The 23,356-nt window shown below is 42.4% G+C and overlaps 1 protein-coding gene across 3 annotated transcripts; it reads left to right on the forward strand.

Moving 5' to 3' along the window:
- On the forward strand, window positions 969–18,157 carry LOC102176340 (dihydrodiol dehydrogenase 3). Of its 3 annotated transcripts, none has more exons than XM_018057311.1 (10): window positions 969–1,125; window positions 2,083–2,211; window positions 4,398–4,565; window positions 4,866–4,982; window positions 6,656–6,733; window positions 7,148–7,270; window positions 8,121–8,230; window positions 9,254–9,419; window positions 15,824–15,906; window positions 17,949–18,157. In XM_018057311.1, the coding sequence occupies exons 2-10, from the start codon at window positions 2,128–2,130 to the stop codon at window positions 17,989–17,991; spliced, it is 972 nt and encodes a 323-aa protein (XP_017912800.1). In that variant the 5' UTR covers window positions 969–1,125; window positions 2,083–2,127; the 3' UTR covers window positions 17,992–18,157. The 3 variants fall into 3 exon arrangements, with proteins under 3 accessions (XP_017912800.1, XP_005688157.2, XP_013824060.2); XM_005688100.3 differs by having other exon boundaries at window positions 2,110–2,211; XM_013968606.2 differs by having other exon boundaries at window positions 969–1,119; window positions 2,110–2,211.

Here is a 23,356-nt window from a genome sequence, read left to right on the forward strand (position 1 = left end):
GGGCCAGAGCCCAGTGTGAGCACTGGAGAAACCAGTGCTGTCCCCACCCTACTCGGCTGGGCAGGTTCCAAGGTGCTGGAACAGAAGCCCTGACCGTTGGCCTTAACTTGGTTCCACCCCTTGTAAGTATGCACCCCTCTCCTCCCCCACTCCCAGCACTGGCTCCTTTGCCCCAGAGGGTGGCAGAACTGGAGGAAGGTGTGCTGGAGCAGCCCCTGGTCCGGGTGGCTGTGCACGTGGTGAAACCCTGGCACACCATCAGAGCCCCAGACCCTGCTCCTCGGGCCCCTCTGTGATGGCCGCCCTGCCCCGTCCATATATGTGTGTGTTCCTGTATGAGTGTTCCTGTGTGCGTGTGTTCCTTTGTGTGTGTGTGTTCCTCTGTGCGTGTGTTCCTGTGTGCGTGTTCCTATATGACTGTTTCTGTGTGTGTTCCTGTGTGCATGTGTTCCTGTGTGTGTTTGTGTATGTGTGTTCTTGTGTGTGTGTGTCTCTGTTTGTGTGTGTGTTCCTGTGTGTGTGTGTTCATAGCTGGGTACTTGAAACAATGGGCAAATACTTACTCTTGGTAGATCTGATTCCTTGTCCTGATTGGCTTTCACGAGTTTGCTTGGCATGCTCTTAGTCCTTGTATCAGCCCAACAGGAAAATTTAGGGCAATTCAGTTCATTTCTGAATCAGCATCTGGGTGGCTTTTTGAATCCGGTGTACTTACGACTGTTTTTGTTTGTTTGTTTGTTTGTTTTTTTTTTTTAGTTTTTTATTTTTTAAATTTTAAAATCTTTAATTCTTACATGTGTTCCCAAACATGAACCCCCCTCCCACTTCCCTCCCCATTTTGAATGCCTTACTATCTCCCCAAATCCACACCCCAGTTCTACTCAAGATTTTATTAATACATGATATAGTCTATGTCTCCACCCTTATTCCTTTGTCCCTGGCCCCATATATACCCCACCTTCTCCCCACAGCTATAATACCCATTCCAGCTGCTGTTCAGTTTAAGCTCAGTAAAACAGGCACCAGTCTCCAGGCAGCCCCAAAGTAGGTGGCAGATAAGGTTTTCTGTGATCACTCTGGTTTGAGGGAGGCAACTGGGATCAGGACTGCAGGAGGAGAGTACGTGTGAGTAAATACATGATGACGTTTCCTACCATTCTAGTCTGGATTTTTCCTAGTTGCATGTTCACTTTGTTGCTGTAGATCTGTGACTGTTTCCCAGAACTCCTATGAGGTTTTTCAGCTGCCTTCTCTTTCTTTTCTTGCCTTTCCAAGGGAAAAATTGGTCCTCCTAGCTCACCATTTTGCTGTTATCACTGTACATGTTAAATTTTATTTGTCTTCACAACATCCCCAAGTATCAGTGCATCATAGTTTCCTTCTCTGTCCCAAATTTGTCAATTTTTAATAGGTTTTTCTTTTATGAATAATGTTGTACAAGATAGTAAATTATGTAAAATATGTATCAGTTACATTATGAGAGTACTCTAGAAGTTATATAGCTAGGTACAAGGTATAAACACTCAAGAGTCTGTTTGTATACTGCACATGGTACCCTAAAGCTATCAATAATTAATCTCCAAAAAGTATTTTGCAAAAATGTCTGGTTTCCATATCCTGTTCAGGATTTCACCACTGTCAGATCTGTAAAGCAAATAATTTTGCTGGTGGGAAATGTAAAAAGGCAAATTTAGTTTCATTTGAAGTTTTGATTCTTTATTAAGGGGTAACATTTAAAAAATGCTTATTAAACACTTTTAGTTTGTGTGATTTGTGTATGTGTGTATGTTTGTTCTGAAAGATAGCTGTTTCAATTGATTTTTGATTGAGATTGGGCTTCATAACAGAAAAGTGAAAAACAGTTGCTGTATGGAAGTTTGGCATATGGTCAATAATTATACAACCAATCTCATCATTACACAATGCTTAAGGTTATAAAAAAGGGAACAAGTTGTTTAACTCACTTCAATCCTCTTCTTACTCCATGTGTATGGGTTTAATCCTACTTCTTCTATAATATATGTGCTAACATTAGACAGTGCAGCTGGTATGTTACCTTTCTGCTATTTATAACTTGTGAAGGTTGAAGAAAAAAATCTCTCTGCTTAGTTGGAGGAGCAACAGGCAATGGATCTCAAAAGCCAGAAGGTGAAGCTTAATGATGGCCACTTCATTCCTGTCCTGGGATTTGGCACTGCTGCACCTGAGGAGGTAAGAGTAGTGGTTTGGGGTTGAGATATAAATAGTAGTGGATGTAACATGAGAGGAAGGGAACTTGGGTTGTCAAGCACTGAGTTCCTGTGTGACTCTGGGAGGATCTTGTGGTTCCACTAACCAGGCTAGAACCATACCCTGTGAAAGGGGAGAGAACATCCAGTCTCCACTCTGCATCAGGGTCTGAGGCTGTGCTCACCTGCAGATTACTCTGGGTTCCCCTCCAGTTTCCGTCTCTTTCCCAGCTTGGCAGAAGAGGTGAGACTCGGCTGTTGAGAACACTGACTGTCAGCTGCTTTGCTCTGAGGGGGATTGCAATGCTCAGGTTTCTCTGTGTATTTTATTAGTTCCAGAACTCCTTCCTCCTTCCAAAAAGACATGACCTAGAGAAATATTTGAAGTAAAAGGCCCTGAAGATGAAATGGCTGAAAACTAATGGGAGAGCATTGCTTTCCTACTGTGGGGTGTGTACTTGGTCCCAGGCCAGACACATTCCAGCTGTGTTTTACCCTGTACTTCGGTTTCTGCTTGACTACTTCTTCTAATGGAAATTACAGTGTCATTTGGGGGGATATGCTACAGTCTTACAGGCCAGGCTTTTTAATGTATTCTTGGGTTTTGCAGTGTCTCTTTATTAAAGTATAGTTTTCAGTGCTTGGACATGAGCGGCTAGTGGACAAGTGTCTAGACTGGAAACCAGAAAGTTTGCCGTCCATCTGGCCTTTAGCGTATGTAGCTGTGACAAGGGGCTGACTGGTCCTTAAACTTTGTGTCTCACTTCTTCATCTATAAAACAGAAGGAAATATTCAGAGACCCTTTCAAGACAGAAGACAGGGCTTATTTCCTTGGAGTGCAAAGTGGGATGAGGGGAGGGAAGGGACCAGGCTATACTGAAGTATTCCTCGGTACAGTCCCAAATACCTGAGTATTTAAGAAAAACCAGGACTAGACCCCACAGAGGGAAGTTAGACAAATTATTTAGTTCCTTGAAACAGGAAAGATTCTGAATCACATAAAAAGAAATGGAGTATTATGCAGTATTAAAAACAAAGTTAATCCTGCCATTTGCAACCACACAGATCAACCTGGAGAACATTAAGTGAAATGAGAGAAGACAAAAATAGAAAGACAAATACTTCATGATCTCTACATGGGTGAAATCTAAAAAAGTGGAACTCACAGAAGAAGAGAGTAGAGGAATGGTGATCAGAAGTTGAGGACAAGGCTGGGAAAAAGGGAAAGATGTTGGTCAAAGGGACAGACCTTCAGTTTGAGATGAATAAGTCTTGACCCCTGATGTTCAGCACGGTGACTCCAGTTGATAATAATGGATTCTATCTTGAGATTTGCTAACAGAGCAGATTTTCAGTGTTCTCACAACTCCCCTCACAAGTTAGCTATGTGAGGTGATGGATCTCCTGGTAGCTTGATTGTGATCATCAATAACAGTGGGTAATTATAAGCAGTACTGACAGTATTTTACCTCTAGTGCCACCTGGTGCTGGTTGTAAAGAACCTCGCTGCCAGTGCAGGAGACATAAGAGGTTAAGGGTTCAATCCCTGGGTTGGGAAGAACGCTGGAGGAGGGCATGGCCATCCACTCCTGGATTTTTGCCCGGAGAATCCCTTGAACAGAGGAGCCTGGTGGGCTTTGGTTGCCATAGGGTGGCAAAGAATGGACATGACTGAAGCAACTTAGCTTGCATGCACTTATGTGTAAATATCGTTTTGTATACCTTGAATAGATACAGTTTTTTTTTTTTTTGGGTGTATTCTGTGTGGCTTCAGTGGTAGCCAGAAGTCTTAGAAGCTTCCAGCTTGTTTCTTGATGCTTTTACCATACATCTTACCATACATCTTTGTCAATTTCACTTCAAACTCCTCACAGTATAAATCCTATCCATGACTACAACTTTATGTTTACTCCTTTGGAATCTAATATCAAATCACTGAACCTGGAGGTGGCCTTTGGATCCTCTGATACCTGTGATAAACCTCTAATTGATGAGTTCCTGGGTGTCCATTTAATTACTGACCAGGAAATTCCAGCAAACTGTCATGGGTTCATCACACGTATACAGAACTACCCAAAGAAAAGTTGAATCTTGGGAAGATCAAAGCTTGTGCTTTAACAATCTTTTAACCTATGTGAATATAAGTACTACCTTTGTTGCTCATGTAGGTTTCTAAGAGCGAAGCTCTGGAGGTCACCAAATTCGCTATAGAGGTTGGGTTCCGCCACCTTGACTGTGCTCATGTGTACCGAAATGAAGAGCAGGTTGGCCAAGCCATTCGAAGCAAGATTGCAGACGGCACTGTGAAGAGAGAAGACATATTCTACACTTCAAAGGTGCTGTGTGTGTGTTGTGTGTGTGCACATGTGGGCAACTGATTGTGCCCAGGTGATTATTGTATAATAGGATCATTGTTTGGTGAAGAGTTGTTTGGTGACCCATGTTTATTATTACATTCCTAAAGTATTGGAATTCCCTGGTGGTCCAATGATTAAGACTTAGTGCTTTATTGCCATGAGCCCAGGTTCAATCCTTGGTCAGTGAAGTAATACCCCCAAAGCCATGTGGTAAGCCCCCCTCCCCCCTCAATTTCCTGAAGTATTATTAACACAGCTTCCATTCTTTAATCTCTACAGCTTTGGTGCACTTTCTTTCGACCAGATTTGGTCCAACCAGCCTTAGAAAAGTCACTGAAAGATCTTCAACTGGATTATGTTGATCTCTATCTCATTCATTTTCCAGTGGCCATGAAGGTTGGAAATTTGTATGATTGCTTCTATTTTACTTCTTTTTTTAGAATGTGTATCAACTTACATGGGTGCTTGAATTAAGATTTTTCTTAATAGATTGTAGGGAGGGTTTCACTAGAGTAGAATCCCCCTAATAATCATTCATGATCATCTTTTTACTGATTTTCTTTGAATCCCTTACACACCTCCCGGAGAAAGGAGTTAAAGAATCTCTCAGTGTCTGCCTTAAAAACTTGAGGAAATAGAAATAGGTGAGTTCTGCACACAGTCCTGAATACGACTCCTGAGTCTCTAGGGATTTCATGAAATAAGAGTTTGGTGCAGCCATGATGAGCAATGACACAATCTTACATCGAATGTAATGAGTTCTTCTCCTCTTTCACCCTTTCGAGTTGAGCATATTTGGTGGTGCTCCATCTGGATGGATGTAAAACTGGCAGACATCATAGGGAAACCTTGCCTACATTGTTGCTTGTCTTCATGATGAAGTTATAGACTGCATTTAGACTTTAAGAACTGTATTATTATGCTGTATTATTATGTAGACGGGAGTTTCCTGGCAGTCCAGTAGTTACGACTCCATGCTTTCACTGCTGAGGCAAGTTGACTTGAGGGAAGGAGTGCAATCCATGTTTGGGGAACTAAGATCCCACAAACCTGAGGGAAGAAACAAACAAACAAACAAACCCCACAGTGAAACTACAACAACAAAAAACTGTGTTCTATAGAACTCTTGATTTTAAGTTACAGAAATCTACTCAAGCCATCCTATGCAAAATAGCTTAGAGGACTATGTAGATGCGAAGTCTAAGTCATGGATAGATTTAAGGATTTGCTGTACTCTTCAGAAATGTCTGTTTTTTCTATCTCTCATCATAACATTGGAGGATTCATCAGTACAGAATCTGCCTGCAATACAGGAGCTGCAGGAGATGCAGGTTTGATCTCTGGATTGGGAAGATCCCCTGAAGGAAAGAGTGGCAACCCACTCCAGTATTCTTGCCTGGAGAATCCCATAGACAGAGGAGCCTGGTGGGCTACAGTCCATGGGGACACAAAGAGTCAGAAATGACTGAAGCAACTTAGCAAACACACACATTATGGCATTACTCATGATTTGCTTTATTTTTACTGAACATTGGTGACATTTTCGACTGGTGGCAAATATGGTCTTGGGGCAGCTCATGGTCATGAATGTTTGAGAGCATGTCTGGATCTTCCACATTCCATCAACCTAACCAGAGCCTTGCTGGTTCACATGCCTGCCCTAGAGCATCTGATGCTCAGATGGAAAAGGAAGTCTGATTATCTAGTCATATCAAGGTTGAAATTTTTATTCTGGAAATTATGTCATGTAACTTACTGCCTTTTCCAGCTCAAGAGAAGCATTTCGAAAGAGACAAGTACAAGGAACAGACAAAATCCACAAAAGTCATGGGAATTCCCATTTAGGACCTAGAAAAACATATTTATTACAACATATATATATTAAGTGTAAGAGACTAGAATATGCCTCCCTCCTAAAGACTTTGCTTACAACTCCCTATATGCAAATACTAGTATCCAGAATATTGTAACACCTACCTCATGGAGGTTTACTACCTGGTGCCAAGCAGCCAGGCTAAATGTAGAGATATTACTTTGTGACATCTCTAAAATGACTACCTCTATTCCAGCCAGGGGAGGAATTACTTCCAAAAGATGAAAATGGAAAAATGATATTAGACTCAGTGGATCTCTGTCGCACGTGGGAGGTGAGTCTAGGGAGGAGCAAATCAGGGGAGGAGCCAGGAGAGGGGGGACCTTCATTTCTTCCACCTGTGAGAATGGACTGTGGACCATCAGACTCAGCAGTTCATGAATCTAAGGGTTGTGATGCTGGGGTTTTGGGGAGGAAACCATTGCTGGAATGCTCACAGAGAGGAACAAAGGAGGAGAATATGGGACAGGGAAGACGGGCATCTCTTTCCTTCCGTATGCTATGTCTTCTCAGGGAGTTTTCTAAGGAGGAAATGGTAATTGTCGTTTTTGTGTCACAACTTCTTTTTTCCTCTTGATAAGCAATGCTAAGTCTTGATGGGTGACCCTGTTGACAGATACTTTTTCAGCATTTATTTTTGCTCTATTGCCCATTCTAAACGACTGTGCACCCCCCCCTTCTTCCCTAGGCCCTGGAGAAGTGTAAGGACGCAGGGCTGACCAAGTCCATCGGGGTGTCCAACTTCAACCACAAGCAGCTGGAGAAGATCCTGAACAAGCCGGGGCTCAAGTACAAGCCCGTCTGCAACCAGGTGAGCAGCTCGGCTCCTCTCCCTCCTGCTCTTCACAACCTCCCTCTTGCCATGGGGCCTGATGTCTGTCTGTCTTCCCCTCCTGTTCATCTGGCCTTTGTGGACAGAATGTTCTAGAGGGCAGAGCCTCTGTGTGGATGGAATACCATGAATAGAACCTACAGTGGTACCTCTGTTTGATAAAGTCTGGGTGGAAAAGCTGGCGGCGGGGGGGGGGTGGGGTCCTGCTAAATTGTGGTGGAGACTGAGGAAAGGTAAGGGAGGTGAAGAAGGGTTACACTAGTCACCCAGAACTTAGAGGAAGGTGGTGTTCACCTGAGCCTAAAGGGTGTCCAGAAATGGATGTTGCAAGTGCCTGGGAGGGAACTTATGGATGGGAAGGAGGACCACGAAATATGGCATAGAGTGTAAAGAAAGTTAAATCGGACAATATTGGTTTAAAATTTGTGTGGGGTTTGGATGGCTGAATCCTTAGTCTTAGTGTTTCAGCTTTTCTGGGTCTTCAGTACCAAAAATGTGCTGACAACTATGAAAGTCATCCAGGTGAAAGGCTGAATTTAACGGCTCATGGTGATATTAACAATCAATAAAATATTTACTCAGAAACATTTACTCATATGTAGAGCTCACCTTGTGATTACTCAAGCTTGGAATGGTTCTCTCATCCAACTCTATCATAAAATTAACTTTTAAGCACACTTCTCTCAATTTTTATCTTGATGTTGATATTTCAAGTTTACATTTAAGTTGTAGTTTTTCCTTTAGCATTTTTTAAACTTTTAATATTCTCTGTTTTATTAATATTACTTTCCCATATAATCTGACACTCTTCTCTGTTGGCATTCTACAGGTGGAATGTCACCCTTATCTCAACCAGAGTAAACTATTGGATTTCTGCAAGTCCCATGATATTGTTCTTGTTGCCTATAGTGCTCTGGGATCCCAAAGAATAAAAGGATGGTAATGAACCCTAAGGAAGACAACACGGTGTTTACCTAAAATTCAGTTTTTGATGAAATGATTCAAATCATACAGTACTCAGTGGTCTGAAGATAACTCTCACAGGCAGGGGGAATAAAGGGGAAGGATGGACTGATTTCTTCTCTTTTATCTTCTCATCACCCAGACAGTTTCTCTACACTGTATTAGCTTGTGTGAAAGATTTAGTTGCTTGTTGTGTCTGACTCTTTGCGACCTCATGGTCTGTAGCCCACCAAACTCCTCTGTCCATGGATTTCCCAGGCAAGAATACTGAAGTGGGTAGCCATTCCCTTCCCCAGGGGGTCTTTCTGGCTCAAGATCCAAGCCAGGTCTGCTGCTTGTATATTCATCAATTACATTAAAATCTCTGCATAATCTCCCAGTTGAGACCAGAAACCCAACCTTATATCATGATCTTACTTATTAACTAATGAATACATTTCTAAAAAGAGATGTTCCAAACTTCACTTACCTTATGTCTAAAATTGGGACAATGATATGTAACTCCTAAGTCTATCATGCTAGAAATAAAGTTTCAATTTGAACCAATTATGTAAACATCTCTAGGAGAATAATGATGAAATAAATGACTGTCATTCTGGGACTACTCAGTTTTTATCAAAGCCTAGAAAAGTGACATTAAAAAATTTCCTGGTATTTTTCTTCTCCTTCTCTACTCATGGTCTTGATTATCAAAGAAAAACAATAACTGAGAAGTAAAGAAAAAATTCCACACGTTTGGCAGTCCTGGTCTCAACTCAATCAAGAATCTGAACACAGAATGGGAGGTGACCCAGTTGAGGTTCTGACTCAGTTTGTCTTCAACTGAGTCATGGAATTTGTATTTCTAACAAGATCCCTGATGATACTGATGATGCTGGTCGCTGGAGCACACTTTGAGAAGCATTGGTCTGGAGTGAACCTACTTGGTCTGTTTGAGAAGCCTCCTTAGAAAGTGAGGATTTAGTCTCAGCTCCTCAGCATTTCTGAATTTCCTTCCAGGGTGAACCTGAACCACCCCGTTCTCTTGGAGGACCCGGTTCTTTGTGCCATTGCCAAAAAGCACAAGCAAACCCCAGCTCTAGTTGCCCTTCGCTACCAGATACAACGTGGGGTTGTGGTTCTGGCCAAGAGTTACAACAGGAAGCGGATCAAAGAGAACATACAGGTGATGATGAGTGGGGCTGTGGGCAGCGGGCTCCTAAGGAATGTCCTTCACGAGGGTCATTCTTTGTCCGTCTCTCAAGACTTTCCTTGAGTCAAGACAAGTTACCTGTTCTCCTCTGTGCATGAATGCCTTGTGTGTGTTCCTGGTAGTTTTCTCCTCCTGATGTGGCAACAGGAAAGGTGGCATGGCTGGAGAGGGTTAATGTTGGACAGATGTGTGTGCTCAGTTGCTCAGTCTTGTCTGACTCTTTGTGACCCCATGGACTGTAGCCTGCGAGGCTGGTCTGTCCATGGGGGTTCTTAGGCAAGAATACTGGAGTGGGTCTCCATGCCCTCCTCCAAGGGATCTTCCCAACCCAGCGATTGAACTCAGGTCTCCCACATTGCAGGCAGATTCTTCACTGTCTGAGTCACCAGGGAAGCCCAAGAACACTGGAGTTGGTAACTTATTCCTTCTCCAGGGGATCTTCCTAACCCAGGAATTGAACTGGAGTCTCCTGCATTGCAGGCAGATTCTTTACCATCTGAGCCAAGGTTGGACAGATAACAGAGATTTATTTCCAGTGTTACTTCTGCAATTTATTCTGTCACTTTGTGCAAATGGCATCTTATTTTCTTTGTTCTCAGTTGATGAAATTGTGAATTTTTTAGGCTGTTTGGACTGCTCCAACAAAATACCATGGATTGAGTGGCTGAGAAAAAATTGAAATTTGCTTCTCACATTTATGAAGCTGGAGTCTTGAGGTCAAGGGGCTTGTGTGGTTGGTTGAGGGCCCTCCTCCAGGTCACAAGCTTCTCCTTGTAATTTAACATGGTGGAGGGGAAAACAGAGTATTTCCCTGAATACTAACAAGGTTGCATGTTCATACATTTAATCTCCATGAGTTTCTGTCTTTGAGAAGCTCCTCTTCAAGACGTTGTCCACTTTAGCTAAGTTGTTTCTTTTTAGACTTCTGTGTGGGAGACCTACATTTTCCCCTTAGTGTAGCTGCACAGAAAACTCCCCAATTTCAGAATTTAATGTAGAGAACAGTTATGCTTCTCTTGATTCTGTGGTTTGACAGTCAGCCTGCACTCAGCTAAGCTGTTGTCCTCTTAGCTGGGCTCTCTCATGCATTTGCAGTTCAGTGCAGAACAGCTCTGCAGTTTTGCTTTAGCAGGTGGATATGGCCCTTGTTAGAGGAGCATGCACGCTTCTCTGCATAGTTTTTCAAATATGTTTGGCTAGACTGCTGTCAACTGACTTGGTCTTCATCTCAGCACAGTGCTGTGATCCCAAGTCAGTGATTAGGCAAAAAAATCCTCTTCCTGTCAGGGCTCAGATCTGGCTCAGCACTTCTGGGAAATATCACTGTTCAGTGCCACAGGTTACAGGTCAGGCCAAGTCAAGGGGAAGGGAAATTGTCCCCTGATCAATTGTTTCCATTTTTCCATTTAAATTTGGTTCTGTAATCTAGCTGGAACTGATTATCTAAGATTATATGAAAATAGATACATACGCCTTTACGTATATTTAAATTTAAACCAAAAGTTCCATATTTCCTCACAGATTTTCATTGTCAACTCTGTCATATATCGATTGTCCAGAAGTACGTTTATGGTGTCTCTCTTCTATTTAACTATTCTGTTTTCTGCACTGTGATATTAAAGTGAAAATAAGTATGCTTTTCAAAATGATAATTTTTTATTTTTTAAGAATATCCTGATTGCTTTTATTTAGCTCTCTTTTATTGCAAATTTAGTATCACTTTACCAACTTCCAGGGAAGAATATATGCTCAAGTCTTTGGTTCATGTTATATTGAAACACTATATCATTTGGAGTAAATGAATTTCTTTACAAATTGAGCTTTCCATTTCGTGAATATGATATGAATTTTTAATTATCTAGGTTTCCTTAATGTTAAACATTTTTTCATAACTTTCTCCACAAACAAATTTACATAAAGTTTTTGTTAGATTCAGTCATAGATAATGAATAGTTTGATATCAGAGTCTTGAATAGGCTTTCACAGGGAGCCTCCTTTCCGCAGTGCTTCAGCTGAATGTTGTCACCCTTGGGCATGTTGGGGAGAGTTAATCAGTTTAATGTTAGCTCAGGTTTAGGTATTGAGTCAGTTTAGTTCAGTTCAGTTCAGTTGCTCAGTTGTGTCCGACTCTTTGCGACCCCATGAATCGCAGCACGCCAGGCCTCCCTGTCCATCACCAACTACCGGAATTTACCCAGACTCATGTGCAGTGAGTTGGTGATGCCATCCAACCATCTCATCCTCTGTCGTCCCCTTCTCCTCCTGCCTTCAATCTTTCCCAGCATCAAGGTCTTTCCAATGAGTCAACTCTTTGCACGAGGTGGCCAAAGTACTGGAGTTTCAGCCTCAGCATCAGTCCTTCCACAATGAACACCCAGGACTGATCTTTAGGATGGACTGTTTGGATCTCCTTGTAGTCCAAGGGACTCTCAAGAGTCTTCTCCAACACCACAGTTCAAAAGCATCAGTTCTTTGGTGCTCAGCTTTCTTCACAGTCCAACTCTCACATCAGTACATGGCCACTGGAAAAACCATAGCCTTGAATAGATGGATCTTAGTCGGCAAAGTAATGTCTCTGCTTTTGAATTATGCTATCTAGGTTGCTCATAAATTTCCTTCCAAGGAGTAAGCGTCTTTTAATTTCATAGCTTCAATCACCATCTGCAGTGATTTTGGAGCACCCCCAAATAAAGTCTGACACTGTTTCATCATCTATTTCCCATGAAGTGATGGGACCAGATGCCATGATCTTCATTTTCTGAATGTTGAGCTTTTTTAAATTTTTACTTTATTTTACTTTACAATACTCTATTGGTTTTGCCATACATTGACATGAATCCACCACGGGTGTACATGTGATCCCAAGCACGAACCCCCCTCCCACCTCCCTCCCCACAACATCCCTCTGGGTCATCCCCGTGCACCAGCACCAAGCATGCTGTATCCTGCATCGGACATAGACTGGTGATTCGATTCTTACATGACAGTATACATGTTTCAATGCCATTCTCCCAAATCATCCCACCCTCTCCCTCTCCCTCTGAGTCCAAAAGTACGCTATACACATCTGTGTCTTTTTGGCTGTCTTGCATACAGGGTCATCATTGCCATTTTTCTAAATTCCATATGTATGTGTTAGTATACTGTATCAGTGTTTTTCTTTTTGGCTTACTTCACTCTGTATAATCGGCTCCAGTTTCATCCATCTCAACAGAACTGATTCAAATGTATTCTTTTTAACGGCTGAGTAATACTCCATTGTGTATATGTACCACAGCTTTCTTATCCATTCATCTGCTGATGGACATCTAGGTTGTTTCCATGTCCTGGCTATTATAAACAGTGCTGCGATGAACATTGGGGTACATGTGTCTCTTTCAATTCTGGTTTCCTCGGTGTGTATGCCCAGCAGCGGGATTGCTGAGCAAACTAGTACAGCCACTATGGAAAACAGTGTGGAGATTCCTTAAAAAGTTGCAAATAGAACTGAATGTTGAGCTTTAAGCCAACTTTTTCACTCTCCTCTTTCACTTTCATCAAGAGGCTTTTCAGTTCCTCTTCACTTTCTGCCATAAGGGTGGTGTCATCTGCATATCTGAGGTTATTGATATATTTCTCCCAGCAATCTTGATTCCAGCTTGTGCTTCTTCCAGCCTAGTGTTTCTCATGATGTACTCTGCATAGAAGTTAAATAAGCAGGGTGACAATATACAGCTTTGATGTACTCCTTTTCCTATTTGGAACCAGTCTGTTTTTCCATGTCCAGTTCTAACTGTTGCTTCCTTATCTACATATAGGTTTCTCAAGAGGCAGGTCAGGTGGTCTGGCATTCCCATCTCTTTCAGAATTTTCTACAGTTTATTGTGATCCACACAGTCAAAGGCTTTAGCATAGCCAATAAAGCAGAGATAGATGTTTTTCTGGAATGCTCTTGCTTTTTTGATGATGCAGCAGATGTTGACAATTTGATCTCTGGTTCCTCTGCCTTTTCTAAAGCCAGCTTGAACATCTGGAAAATATTGCTAAATATTTAGCACATATTGCTAAATCCTGGCTTGGAGAATTTTGAGCATTACTTTACTAGCATGTGAGATGAGTGCAATGGGAATACCAGACCACCTGACCTGCCTCTTGAGAAACCTATCTGTAGGTCAGGAAGCAACAGTTTGAACTGGACTTGGAACAACAAACTGGTTCCAAATAGGAAAAGGAGTACGTCAAGGCTGTATATTGTCACCCTGCTTATTTAACTTATATGCAGAGTACATCATGAGAAATACTAGGCTGGAAGAAGCACAAGCTGGAATCAAGATTGCTGGGAGAAATATCAATAACCTCAGATATGCAGATGACACCACCCTTATGGCAGAAATTGAAGAGGAGCTAAAAAGCCTCTTGATGAAAGTGAAGGAGGAGAGTGAAAAAGTTGGCTTAAAGGTCAACATTCAGAAAACGAAGATCATGGCATCCGGTCCCATCACTTCATGGGAAATAGATGGGGAAACAGTGGAACCAGTGTCAGACTTTATTTTTTGGGGCTCCAAAATCACTGCAGATGGTGACTGCAGCCATGAAATTAAAAGACACTTACTCCTTGGAAGAATAGTTATGACAAACCTAGATAGTATATTTAAAAGCAGAGACATTACTTTGCTGACTAAGGTCTGTCTAGTCAAGGCTATGGTTTTTCCTGTGGTCATGTATGGATGTGAGAGTTGGACTGTGAAGAAGGCTGAGCGCCGAAGAATTGATGCTTTTGAACTGTGGTGTTGGAGAAGACTCTTGAGAGTCCCTTGGACTGCAAGGAGATCCAACCAGTCCATTCTGAAGGAGATCAACCCTGGGATTTATTTGGAAGGAATGATGTTAAGGTGAATCTCCAGTACTTTGGCCACCTCATGGGAAGAGTTGACTCATTGGAAAAGACTTTGATGCTGGGAGGGATTGGGGGCAGGAGGAGAAGGGGACGACTGAGGATGAGATGGCTAGGTGGCATCACGAACTCGATGGGTGTGAGTCTGAGTGAACTCTGGGAGATGGTGATGGACAGGGAGGCCTGGCATGCTGCGATTCATGGGGTCGCAAAGAGTCGGACATGACTGAATGACTGAACTGAACTGAACTTGAGCATTCTTTGGCATTGCCTTTCTTTGGGATTGGAATGAAAACTGACCTTTTCCAGTCCTGTGGCCACTGCTGAATTTTCCAAATTTGCTGGCATATTGAGTGCAGCACTTTCACAGCATCATCTTTCAGGATTTGAAATAGCTCAATGGAATTCCATCACCTCCACTAGCTTTGTTCATAGTCATGCTTTCTAAGGCCCACTTGACTTCACATTCCAGGATGTCTGCCTCTAGGTGAGTGATCACACCATCATGATTATCTGGGTCATGAAGATCTTTTTTGTACAGTTCTTCTGTGTATTCTTGCCACGTCTTTTTTATATCTTCTGCTTCTGTTAGGTCTATACCATTTCTGTCCTTTATTGAGCCCATCTTTGCATGAAATGTTCCCTTGGTATCTCTAATTTTCTTGAAGAGAGCTCTAGTCTTTCCCATTCTTTTGTTTTCCTCTATTTCTTTGCATTGATCACCGAGGAAGGCTTTCTTATCTCTCCTTGCTATTCTTTTGAACTCTGCATTCAGATGGTCATATCTTTCCTTTTCTCCTTTGCTTTTCACTTCTCTTCTTTTCACAGCTATTTGTAAGGGCTCCTCAGATAGCCATTTTGCTTTTTTGCATTTCTTTTCCATGAGGATGATCTTGATCCCTGTCTCCTGTACAATGTCACGAACCTCCATCCATATTTCATCAGGTACTCTATCAGATCTAGTCCCTTAAATCTATTTCTCACTTCCACTGTATAATCATAAGGGATTTGATTTAGGTCATAGCTCAATGGTCTAGTGGTTATTCCTACTTTCTTCAATTTAAGTCTGAATTTGGCAATAAGGAGCTCATGATCTGAGCCACAGTCAGCTCCCTGTCTTGTTTTTGCTGACTGTATAGAGCTTCTCCATCTTTGGCTGCAAAGAATATAATCCACCTGATTTCGTATTGAGTCAGGGGTGTCCAAAGGCAATGTGTTTGGAAAAAGAAGATTTTAGTTCATTTTCTGTCACAAGTGATTCCCTTAGAAAGATAAGGGACTGATGCACTGTAATGTTTGTGAGGTGGACAGAGAAGGAGAAGGTGTGGGAAGGAGAGGTGAGAACTCAGCAAGAGGGTCCCAGGTTGTTCTCCTGGAAGCTGAGGACAGGCACGGCTTCCCTGTCCCCTCCTCATGTCTCTATACAGCTGGAAAATCCTCCAGTCCACAGGGGGGAGGCTGTCTCCTTGGGGGAGAGGTTAATGTGATTGTTCCTTCCTTCCAGGTGTTTGACTTTGAGCTGAGTCCAGAAGACATGAAAGCAATCGATGGCATCAACAGAAATATAAGATATAGCGAGATGCTATTGTAAGTGACTTGCAGAATTTCACACATACACTGTTTTCTGTGGCAGGCAGGTCAGCAGGAGAACTAAGCATTTCAAAAGCTTAATTCTGGGAAAAGAGTCCTGAATTCCAGTGTAGAAGTAAACCAGGGGCTTCCTGCAGACCTCAGATGAGAGGTTTCCTCCAAGGCTCCATCTCTGACCAACAGAAATGTGACTTGGGCCCAGGACAGCCCATCAATAGAATCCTCAGATTTGACATCATGGTGATTTCACTACTTTGTGTCCCTAATCCCTATGCCTAGTATGCCTCCTCTCAGGGTGGAGGGACCCAGGAAACAAAAAGGGCACACTGCCTGCAGCCCACTATTCTTTCAGGGACCTGTGAACATGTTTCATATTTAATTCTTTTTGGATCAGGGGAAAATGATTATATTAATAACAGCTATATAAGAATGAATCCATCATGCATTACATACATGTTTTGTTGTTGTTCAGTTGCGAAGTCCTGTCTGACTCTTTTGCAACCCCATGGACTATAGCCTACCAGGCTCTTTTGTCCATGGGATTTCCCAGGCATTTCCCTCTCCAAGGGATCTTCCCACCCCAGGGGTTGAACCCATGTCTCCTGCATGGGCAGTGGGGTCCTTTACTGCTGAACAACCTGGGAAGCCCGTGTTGATGTTTGTCCACATACAGTCATCAAATGTCATGTTAATGTTTTTCTGGAGGGGATCCAAGCAGGCCAATGTGCATCAGTGCTCAGAAGTCACAGGGGGCCTACTTCCACCTCCTCCCCTAAGTGGCTGGTGGGTTTTCTCCCTAATGGGCATTTCTTCTCCAAGACATTATCCATTTATTTCAAATTGATCTCTTCATTGGCCTTTTCCCCTCTTCCAACTCCCATTTCCTCATCCTTATAATTTCACAGAACTGAATTAACTGACCCTCCACTGAATGACTTCTGTGTCCTTAGCAGGACACGCCTAGGGAAGATCGGCTGGGTGTTTGGTTTCCTGAGTCAACACTTACCCCACTGTAGCTTCAGTCCATCAGGGGTACATCCCTTTGGAGCCCCTATCACCTGGACTTTGACTTAGTCACTAACATGTGACTCCAGCTGCCTAATTACTGAAGAAGGAGATCAGGATTGAAAAGACAAAATAAAAATTTGGAAGGGAGTTTTGAGAAATGAGAATACAAATAGTGGCAAAATGAAGATTTAATTTCAGTGAAAGGTCTCAAAACTGCCCCTGTTGTTGCAGAGCTATATCATGATTCTAAGAAAAGATATGATACGTGGAAAAAACATGGAAAGCTCCTCTTCTGAACTCAAAGGCTTTTAAGTTCTCAAAGGCTTTTTAATTCTATGTTCTCCTTCACTGGGCTGTGAATGCCTATCTTTGTGGGCTCAACTGACTAGCACAGTTCCTGGAAGATGGAATTGCTAAAAATCCACTTTATAATAGATTGAATTTAAAAGGACACATTAGAGTGAAAAGTACAAACATGGAAAAAAGGAAAACAGCAGTAATACTAATTGCTGAATAACCAGTGTTTTAATATATTATAAAGTAAGAGAATGATCCCACTTTGTGCTGTGTATTTATTGAGGTGTACGTGGTATCTCTTCAACAGATGAGAAATTCCTTAATGGAGACACCCTGAATTTTGGGGGGTTCTCAGTATCTGCTTATCCATGGATGTGTGAAAAGGAGTAGCTCGTTTGTTCACTGTGATTTTTCTCCTCATCTAGGGACATAAGTTCCACCTGTGTCTGAAATGATGCCCACAGTTAGTCCTATGTCTTGTGCTGTTGTATAAATTGTAACCTGAGTCAACCTACTTGTCACTGTGGAGTGAATGTTACATGTGAATGTTGGGACTGGACGTGCAGGTGCCGTGTGCACATGGAGCAGGCACCTGCAGGTGTGCTTGTCGGGGGAGAAGGAGGCACCTGCTTGTAGATTTAGAGTTTTAGCCCATCCTGACCACATTCACAGAACAATGTTCTCTATGACAACATGGCTGATTTAATAAATGAATCTTCCTTCTTCTCTTTCAGTGGTGTTGGTCACCCAGAATATCCATTCTCTGAAGAATATTGACTCTCAGCTCTCACCGTGGTTCTTTGAGAATGTCTTGCTTCTAGGGCAGTGAAGATTTTTGTAATTGTTAAGATGCTTAAATGAAGTGTCTGAAATTTTGAAAGCTTGCTTTTTTTAAAAAACATTTAACACTTTATGAAACAATAAAAACTTCAAAGTAAGAATACTTCTATTTTTCTGATAATTAAGGTAATACATACAAATTATAGAAAATTAGGAAATAGAAGGCAAAGGATTGAAAATAAAAATAAGCTGTGGTTAACCATTTTAATAATACTTTGGTGCACTTTACTATACAAATGTGTTTTTATTTACAAAGGGAAAGACTCTTCAATCTACAGAATGTATACTTATTTTTTAGCTTAACATAATTATCTTGGTAAGCTAAAAATACCATTTACAAATCCAGCATTATATTTTGCTCACTATAAGGCTGCAAATCTTTTTTTTGTTAAATTTTTAAATTTTTTTTTATTTTTTAAATTTTAAAATCTTTAATTCTTACATGCGTTCCCAAACATGAACCCCCCTCCCACCTCCCTCCCCACAACATCTCTCTGGGTCATCCCCATGCACCAGCCCCAAGCACGCTGCACCCTACGTCAGACATGGACTGGCGATTCAATTCTTACATGACAGTATACATGTTAGAATTCCCATTCTCCCAAATCATCCCACCCTCTCCCTCTCCCTCTGAGTCCAAAAGTCCATTATACACATCTGTGTCTTTTTCCTGTCTTGCATACAGGGTCGTCATTGCCATCTTCCTAAATTCCATATATATGTGTTAGTATACTGTATTGGTGTTTTTCTTTCTGGCTTACTTCACTCTGTATAATTGGCTCCAGTTTCATCCATCTCATCAGAACTGATTCAAATGAATTCTTTTTAACGGCTGAGTAATACTCCATTGTGTATATGTACCACAGCTTTCTTATCCATTCATCTGCTGATGGACATCTAGGTTGTTTCCATGTCCTGGCTATTATAAACAGTGCTGCGATGAACATTGGGGTACATGTGTCTCTTTCAATTCTGGTTTCCTCAGTGTGTGTGCCCAGCAATGGGATTACTGGGTCATAAGGTAGTTCTATTTGCAATTTTTAAAGGAATTTCCACACTGTTCTCCATAGTGGCTGTACTAGTTTGCATTCCCACCAACAGTGTAGGAGGGTTCCCTTTTCTCCACACCCTCTCTTAATTGTCTGCCTAGAAATTGTTTTATCAATAGATATTAATAAAAATGAGAAATTCTTGACTTGATAGTCCAGTGGAGGCTGAAACTGTGAACAGAATCAAGAGTATTTAGCTGTTAGAAATGGGCAAGTGCCTGTAGGAGATATTTCTACACAATCTCTTCCATTTCTGTACAGCTGTTGGGCAGAGGAGCCAACTACACTTCATCCCACACAACTTCTCATTTGTACAAGAAAGAGCCTTGAAACATAGTGATAGTGCTCCCTGCATTTCTCTGGAACAGAAAATGCTAGTCAAGGAAGTAGGAGTATTCATGTAACATTTAAGGGCCAGCAAGTCAGCTGATGGTGGGTGGAGTTTCGTGAGGTGGGGAGAGAGGCGTTGAAGAGAAGACCAGAGAGTCAGTGGGGCCAGGGGGTCTGTGTCATGTAGATTTTGACAGGACTTCACTCTGAGAGAAATGGAGAATTACATTTTGGGTTTTGAGCATAGTAGTTACATGAGCTGATGTTTTAAAAAAGTCACTCTGTAGAGGAACAAGATGGCGGATGAGTAGGTGGACGTGGAGTACATCTCTCTCCTCGGATGCATAAGGAATACACCTTCAGACATGGAAGTGCATACAGAACACCAGCTGAGAGCGGACAGGAGGACCGGATCAGCGGAAAAGAATATATGGAACCACACAAAACTCTGTAGGACAAAGGAACTAGAGGGAAAAACTGGAGTGTTAGTAGGGCTGGACCTGCCCTCAGCACGTGGGGGAACTGAAGCAGGGGTCCAGTCTCCACAGTGGGGCAATTGTCTGAGTCAGAGGAGACACATTTAAGGCTGAGTGTGAAAGAGTTGATCTGTGGCAGCCTGAATAGAATGAGAATCAGACAGTTCTTGCCACAGCCATACACACCCCGGACAGGGAGGCAAGTCCCCTAGAAGGTGCAGTGGCTGGGAGCTGGAGCTTAGGGATTGTGGAGCAATCCCAGGGCAAGGGCTGCTGTGGAGAGACAGATGAAGGAATGTGAGGGAGGAGACTGTGGTGGGAAATGCCAAGTCACACATAGGGGTTGGAGCCATCACCATAGCCTCTCTCCCCACACACCAGCATGGACAGCTGCACAATAGAGAGGCTGATCCATCAAGCACCTGAGGCAGGGAACTACCGAGGAGGACCCCACCCAGAGTGCTTTATTAAGTGCCTGATTGCTGATCTACAGAGTAGGACCCCAGCCCGGGGCAGGAAGGAGGTCACTGGGAGAGGGGCTTCTATGTGTCTGATGCATAGAACAACAGAGAAGGACCCCGGCAAGGGAGCCCTCTAAGTGCCTGAACGGGCAGAGGTACGGACAAAGACTAGCCGAAGTGGCCTTCTGATCGTCAGGTACCAGAGGCTTGAAAAAGGACTCTGATGGGCCCAATACACCAGTGGCTGAGGCAGTCCGTATCCCTGCACACTTGGCGCCACCATGGTCCCCGCAACCCAAGCAGCGCTGCCACCTTCATGCACAACCTTCACTGGGGCAGAGCTGTCACAGGCAAAAAAAAGTCTGTGTCTATGCATACGGGGTCCCTTTGGTCGTGTCCAACTCTCTGTGACCCTGTGGACTGTGGCCTGCCAGGCTTTTCTATCAGGGTGTTCTCCACACAAGAATACCGAGTGTATTGAACAATACTGGTTGCTATACACATACACATACTCAGACAAACCCTGAGTAGAGTGGGTTTAGGAAATGGCATGAAGAGACCAATGATAGACAGAGTATACACAGTTTTCAAAGACTTTGCTGTTTTGAGGACCATGGAACTGGGCAGTTGCTGAAGAAAGTGGAAAAGGCTCCCAGTTGGGGGAGATGACCAACTGGCTCTGAGGTCAGAGGAGCGATCCAGGAGAGAGACGAAAACCTATGATGCAGCAGATGGAGGTGAGTTGACTTGAACCACGTCCATATTAGTTAATTCTTCTGCTCCAACAAATGGCCAAAAATTTTGTGGCTCGACACACCATTTATTATTTTACATTTGTGGAGGTCAGAAATTTGAAATCAATAGAGGCTAAAATCAGAGGCCAGAAGGCCTGCATTCTTTTCTGGAAGTTGTAGGGGGCAACCTAGTTTATCACCTTTTCCAGCCCCTAGAGAACAAGTCTTGTGTTGTTGGAAGACGTTGTATGCTATGACTAGAGTGTTCTCTTGACAGAACTCTGTTAGCCTTTGCCCTGTGTTGTTTGTACTCCAAAGCCAAACTTGCCTGTTAATCCAAGTATCTCTTAACTTCCTACTTTTGGAATTCAGCTCCCTATGATGAAAAGGACATCTTTTTTTTGGTTAGTTCTAGAAGGTCTTGTAGGTCTTCACAGAACCTTTCAACTTCAGCTTCTTCAGCATTTGTGGTTGGGGCATAGAATTCGATTACTGTGATGTTGAATGATTTCCCCTGGAAGTGAACCAAGATCATTCTGTAATTTTTGAGACTGTACCCAAGTACTGCATTTTGGAATCTTTTTTGACTATGAGGGCTTCTCCTTTTATTCTAAGGGATTCTTGCCCACAGTAGTAGATATAATGCTCATCTGAATTAAATTTGCCCATCTCTGTCCATTTTAGTTCACTGATTCCTACAAAGTCTGTGTTTCCTCTTGCAATCTCCTGTTTGTCCACATCCAGTTTATCTGGATTAGAGACCTAATGCTCCAGGTTCCTATGCAATATTATTCTTTACAGCATCAGACTTTACTTTCATCAACGGATACCTCTACACCTGGGCATTAATTCTGCTTTGGCACAGCGTCTTGATTGTTTCTGGTGCTATTTCTCCCTCTTCCCTAGTTGCACATTGGGCACCTACTGACCTGGGGAGTTCATCCTTCAGTGTCATATCTTTTTGGCCTTTTCATTCTGGTGTTCTCACAGCAGAATGCTAAAGTAGTTTTCCATTGCCTTCTCTAGAGAACCACATTTTGCCGGAACTCTCCACCATGACTCGCCCATCTTGGGTGGCCCTGTATGGCATGACTCATAGTTTCATGAGTTACAAAAGACTGTGATCCCATGTGATCATTTTGGTTAGTTTTCTGTGATTGTGGTTTTCATTCTGAGGGCCATAGGATTGAAATTCTTGCTCCTCTGTCTGCCATGTGATGGATTTTCAAGCTTCCTGATGGGAGGGACTGACTGTGGGGAAAACTGAGTCTTACTCTGGTAGACAGTGTCATGCTCAGTAAATCTTTTATCCAATTTTCTGTTGATGGGTGGGCCTGTATTCCTTCCCTGTAGTAGGAAAATCACTAGACCATTCACATATGACCTAAATAAAATCCCTTATGATGATATAATAGAAATGATTAATAGACTCAAGGGATTAAATTGATAGAGTGCCTGAAACTATGGATGACTTTTGTAACACTGTACAGGAGGTGCTGACCAAACCATCCCAAAGAAAAAGATATGCAAGAAGGCAAAATGGCTGTCTGAGGAGACCTTGCAAATAGCTGAGGAAAGAGGAAATGGGAAAGGAAATGAGTAAGGGAAAGATATACCCAACTGAGTGCAGAGTTCCAAGGAGTAGCAAGGAGAGATAAGAAAGCCTTCTTAAGTGAACAATGCAAAGAAATAGACTAAAACAATAGAATGGGAAAGACTAGACATCTCTTCAAGAAAATTAGAGATACCAAGGAAACTTTTCATTAAAGATGAGGAAAATAAAGGAAAAAAATGATAGGGACCTAATAAAAGCAGAGGAGATTAAAAAGAGGTGCAAGAATACACAGAAGAACTGTACAGGAAAGGTCTTAATGACCTGGATAACCACGATGGTGTGGTCACTTAGCTCTAGCCAGAATCCTGGAGTGTGAAGTCTATTCAGCCCAAGGAAGCATTACTATTAGCAAAGTTAATGGACATGATGGAATTCTAGCTGAGCTATTTCAAATCCTAAAAGATGATGCTGTTAAAGTACTGCATTCAATATGCCAGCAAATTTGGAAAGCAAAGCAGTGGCCACAGGACTGGGAAAAGTCAGTTTTTATTCCAATCACAAAAAAGGGCAATGCGAAAGTATGTTCAAACTACTGCAAATTGCACTCATTTCACATGCTAGCAAAGTAATGCTCAAAATCCTTCAAGCTAGACTTTAGCAATATGTGAACTGAGAACTTTTACAAGTTGGATTTAGA

Source organism: Capra hircus, chromosome 13 (genome assembly GCF_001704415.2).
Source record: "Capra hircus breed San Clemente chromosome 13, ASM170441v1, whole genome shotgun sequence".
In the NCBI taxonomy this organism is placed as follows: Eukaryota; Metazoa; Chordata; class Mammalia; order Artiodactyla; family Bovidae; genus Capra; species Capra hircus.

Bases quoted from the DNA above. Each gene is read 5' to 3' on its own strand.
- LOC102176340 (XM_018057311.1), top strand. From the start codon at position 2,128: ATGGATCTCAAAAGCCAGAAGGTGAAGCTTAATGATGGCCACTTCATT. The intron at 7,271-8,120 runs GTGAGCAGCTCG...GGCATTCTACAG, and splicing joins ACAAGCCCGTCTGCAACCAG to GTGGAATGTCACCCTTATCT. The intron at 8,231-9,253 runs GTAATGAACCCT...ATTTCCTTCCAG, and splicing joins TCCCAAAGAATAAAAGGATG to GGTGAACCTGAACCACCCCG.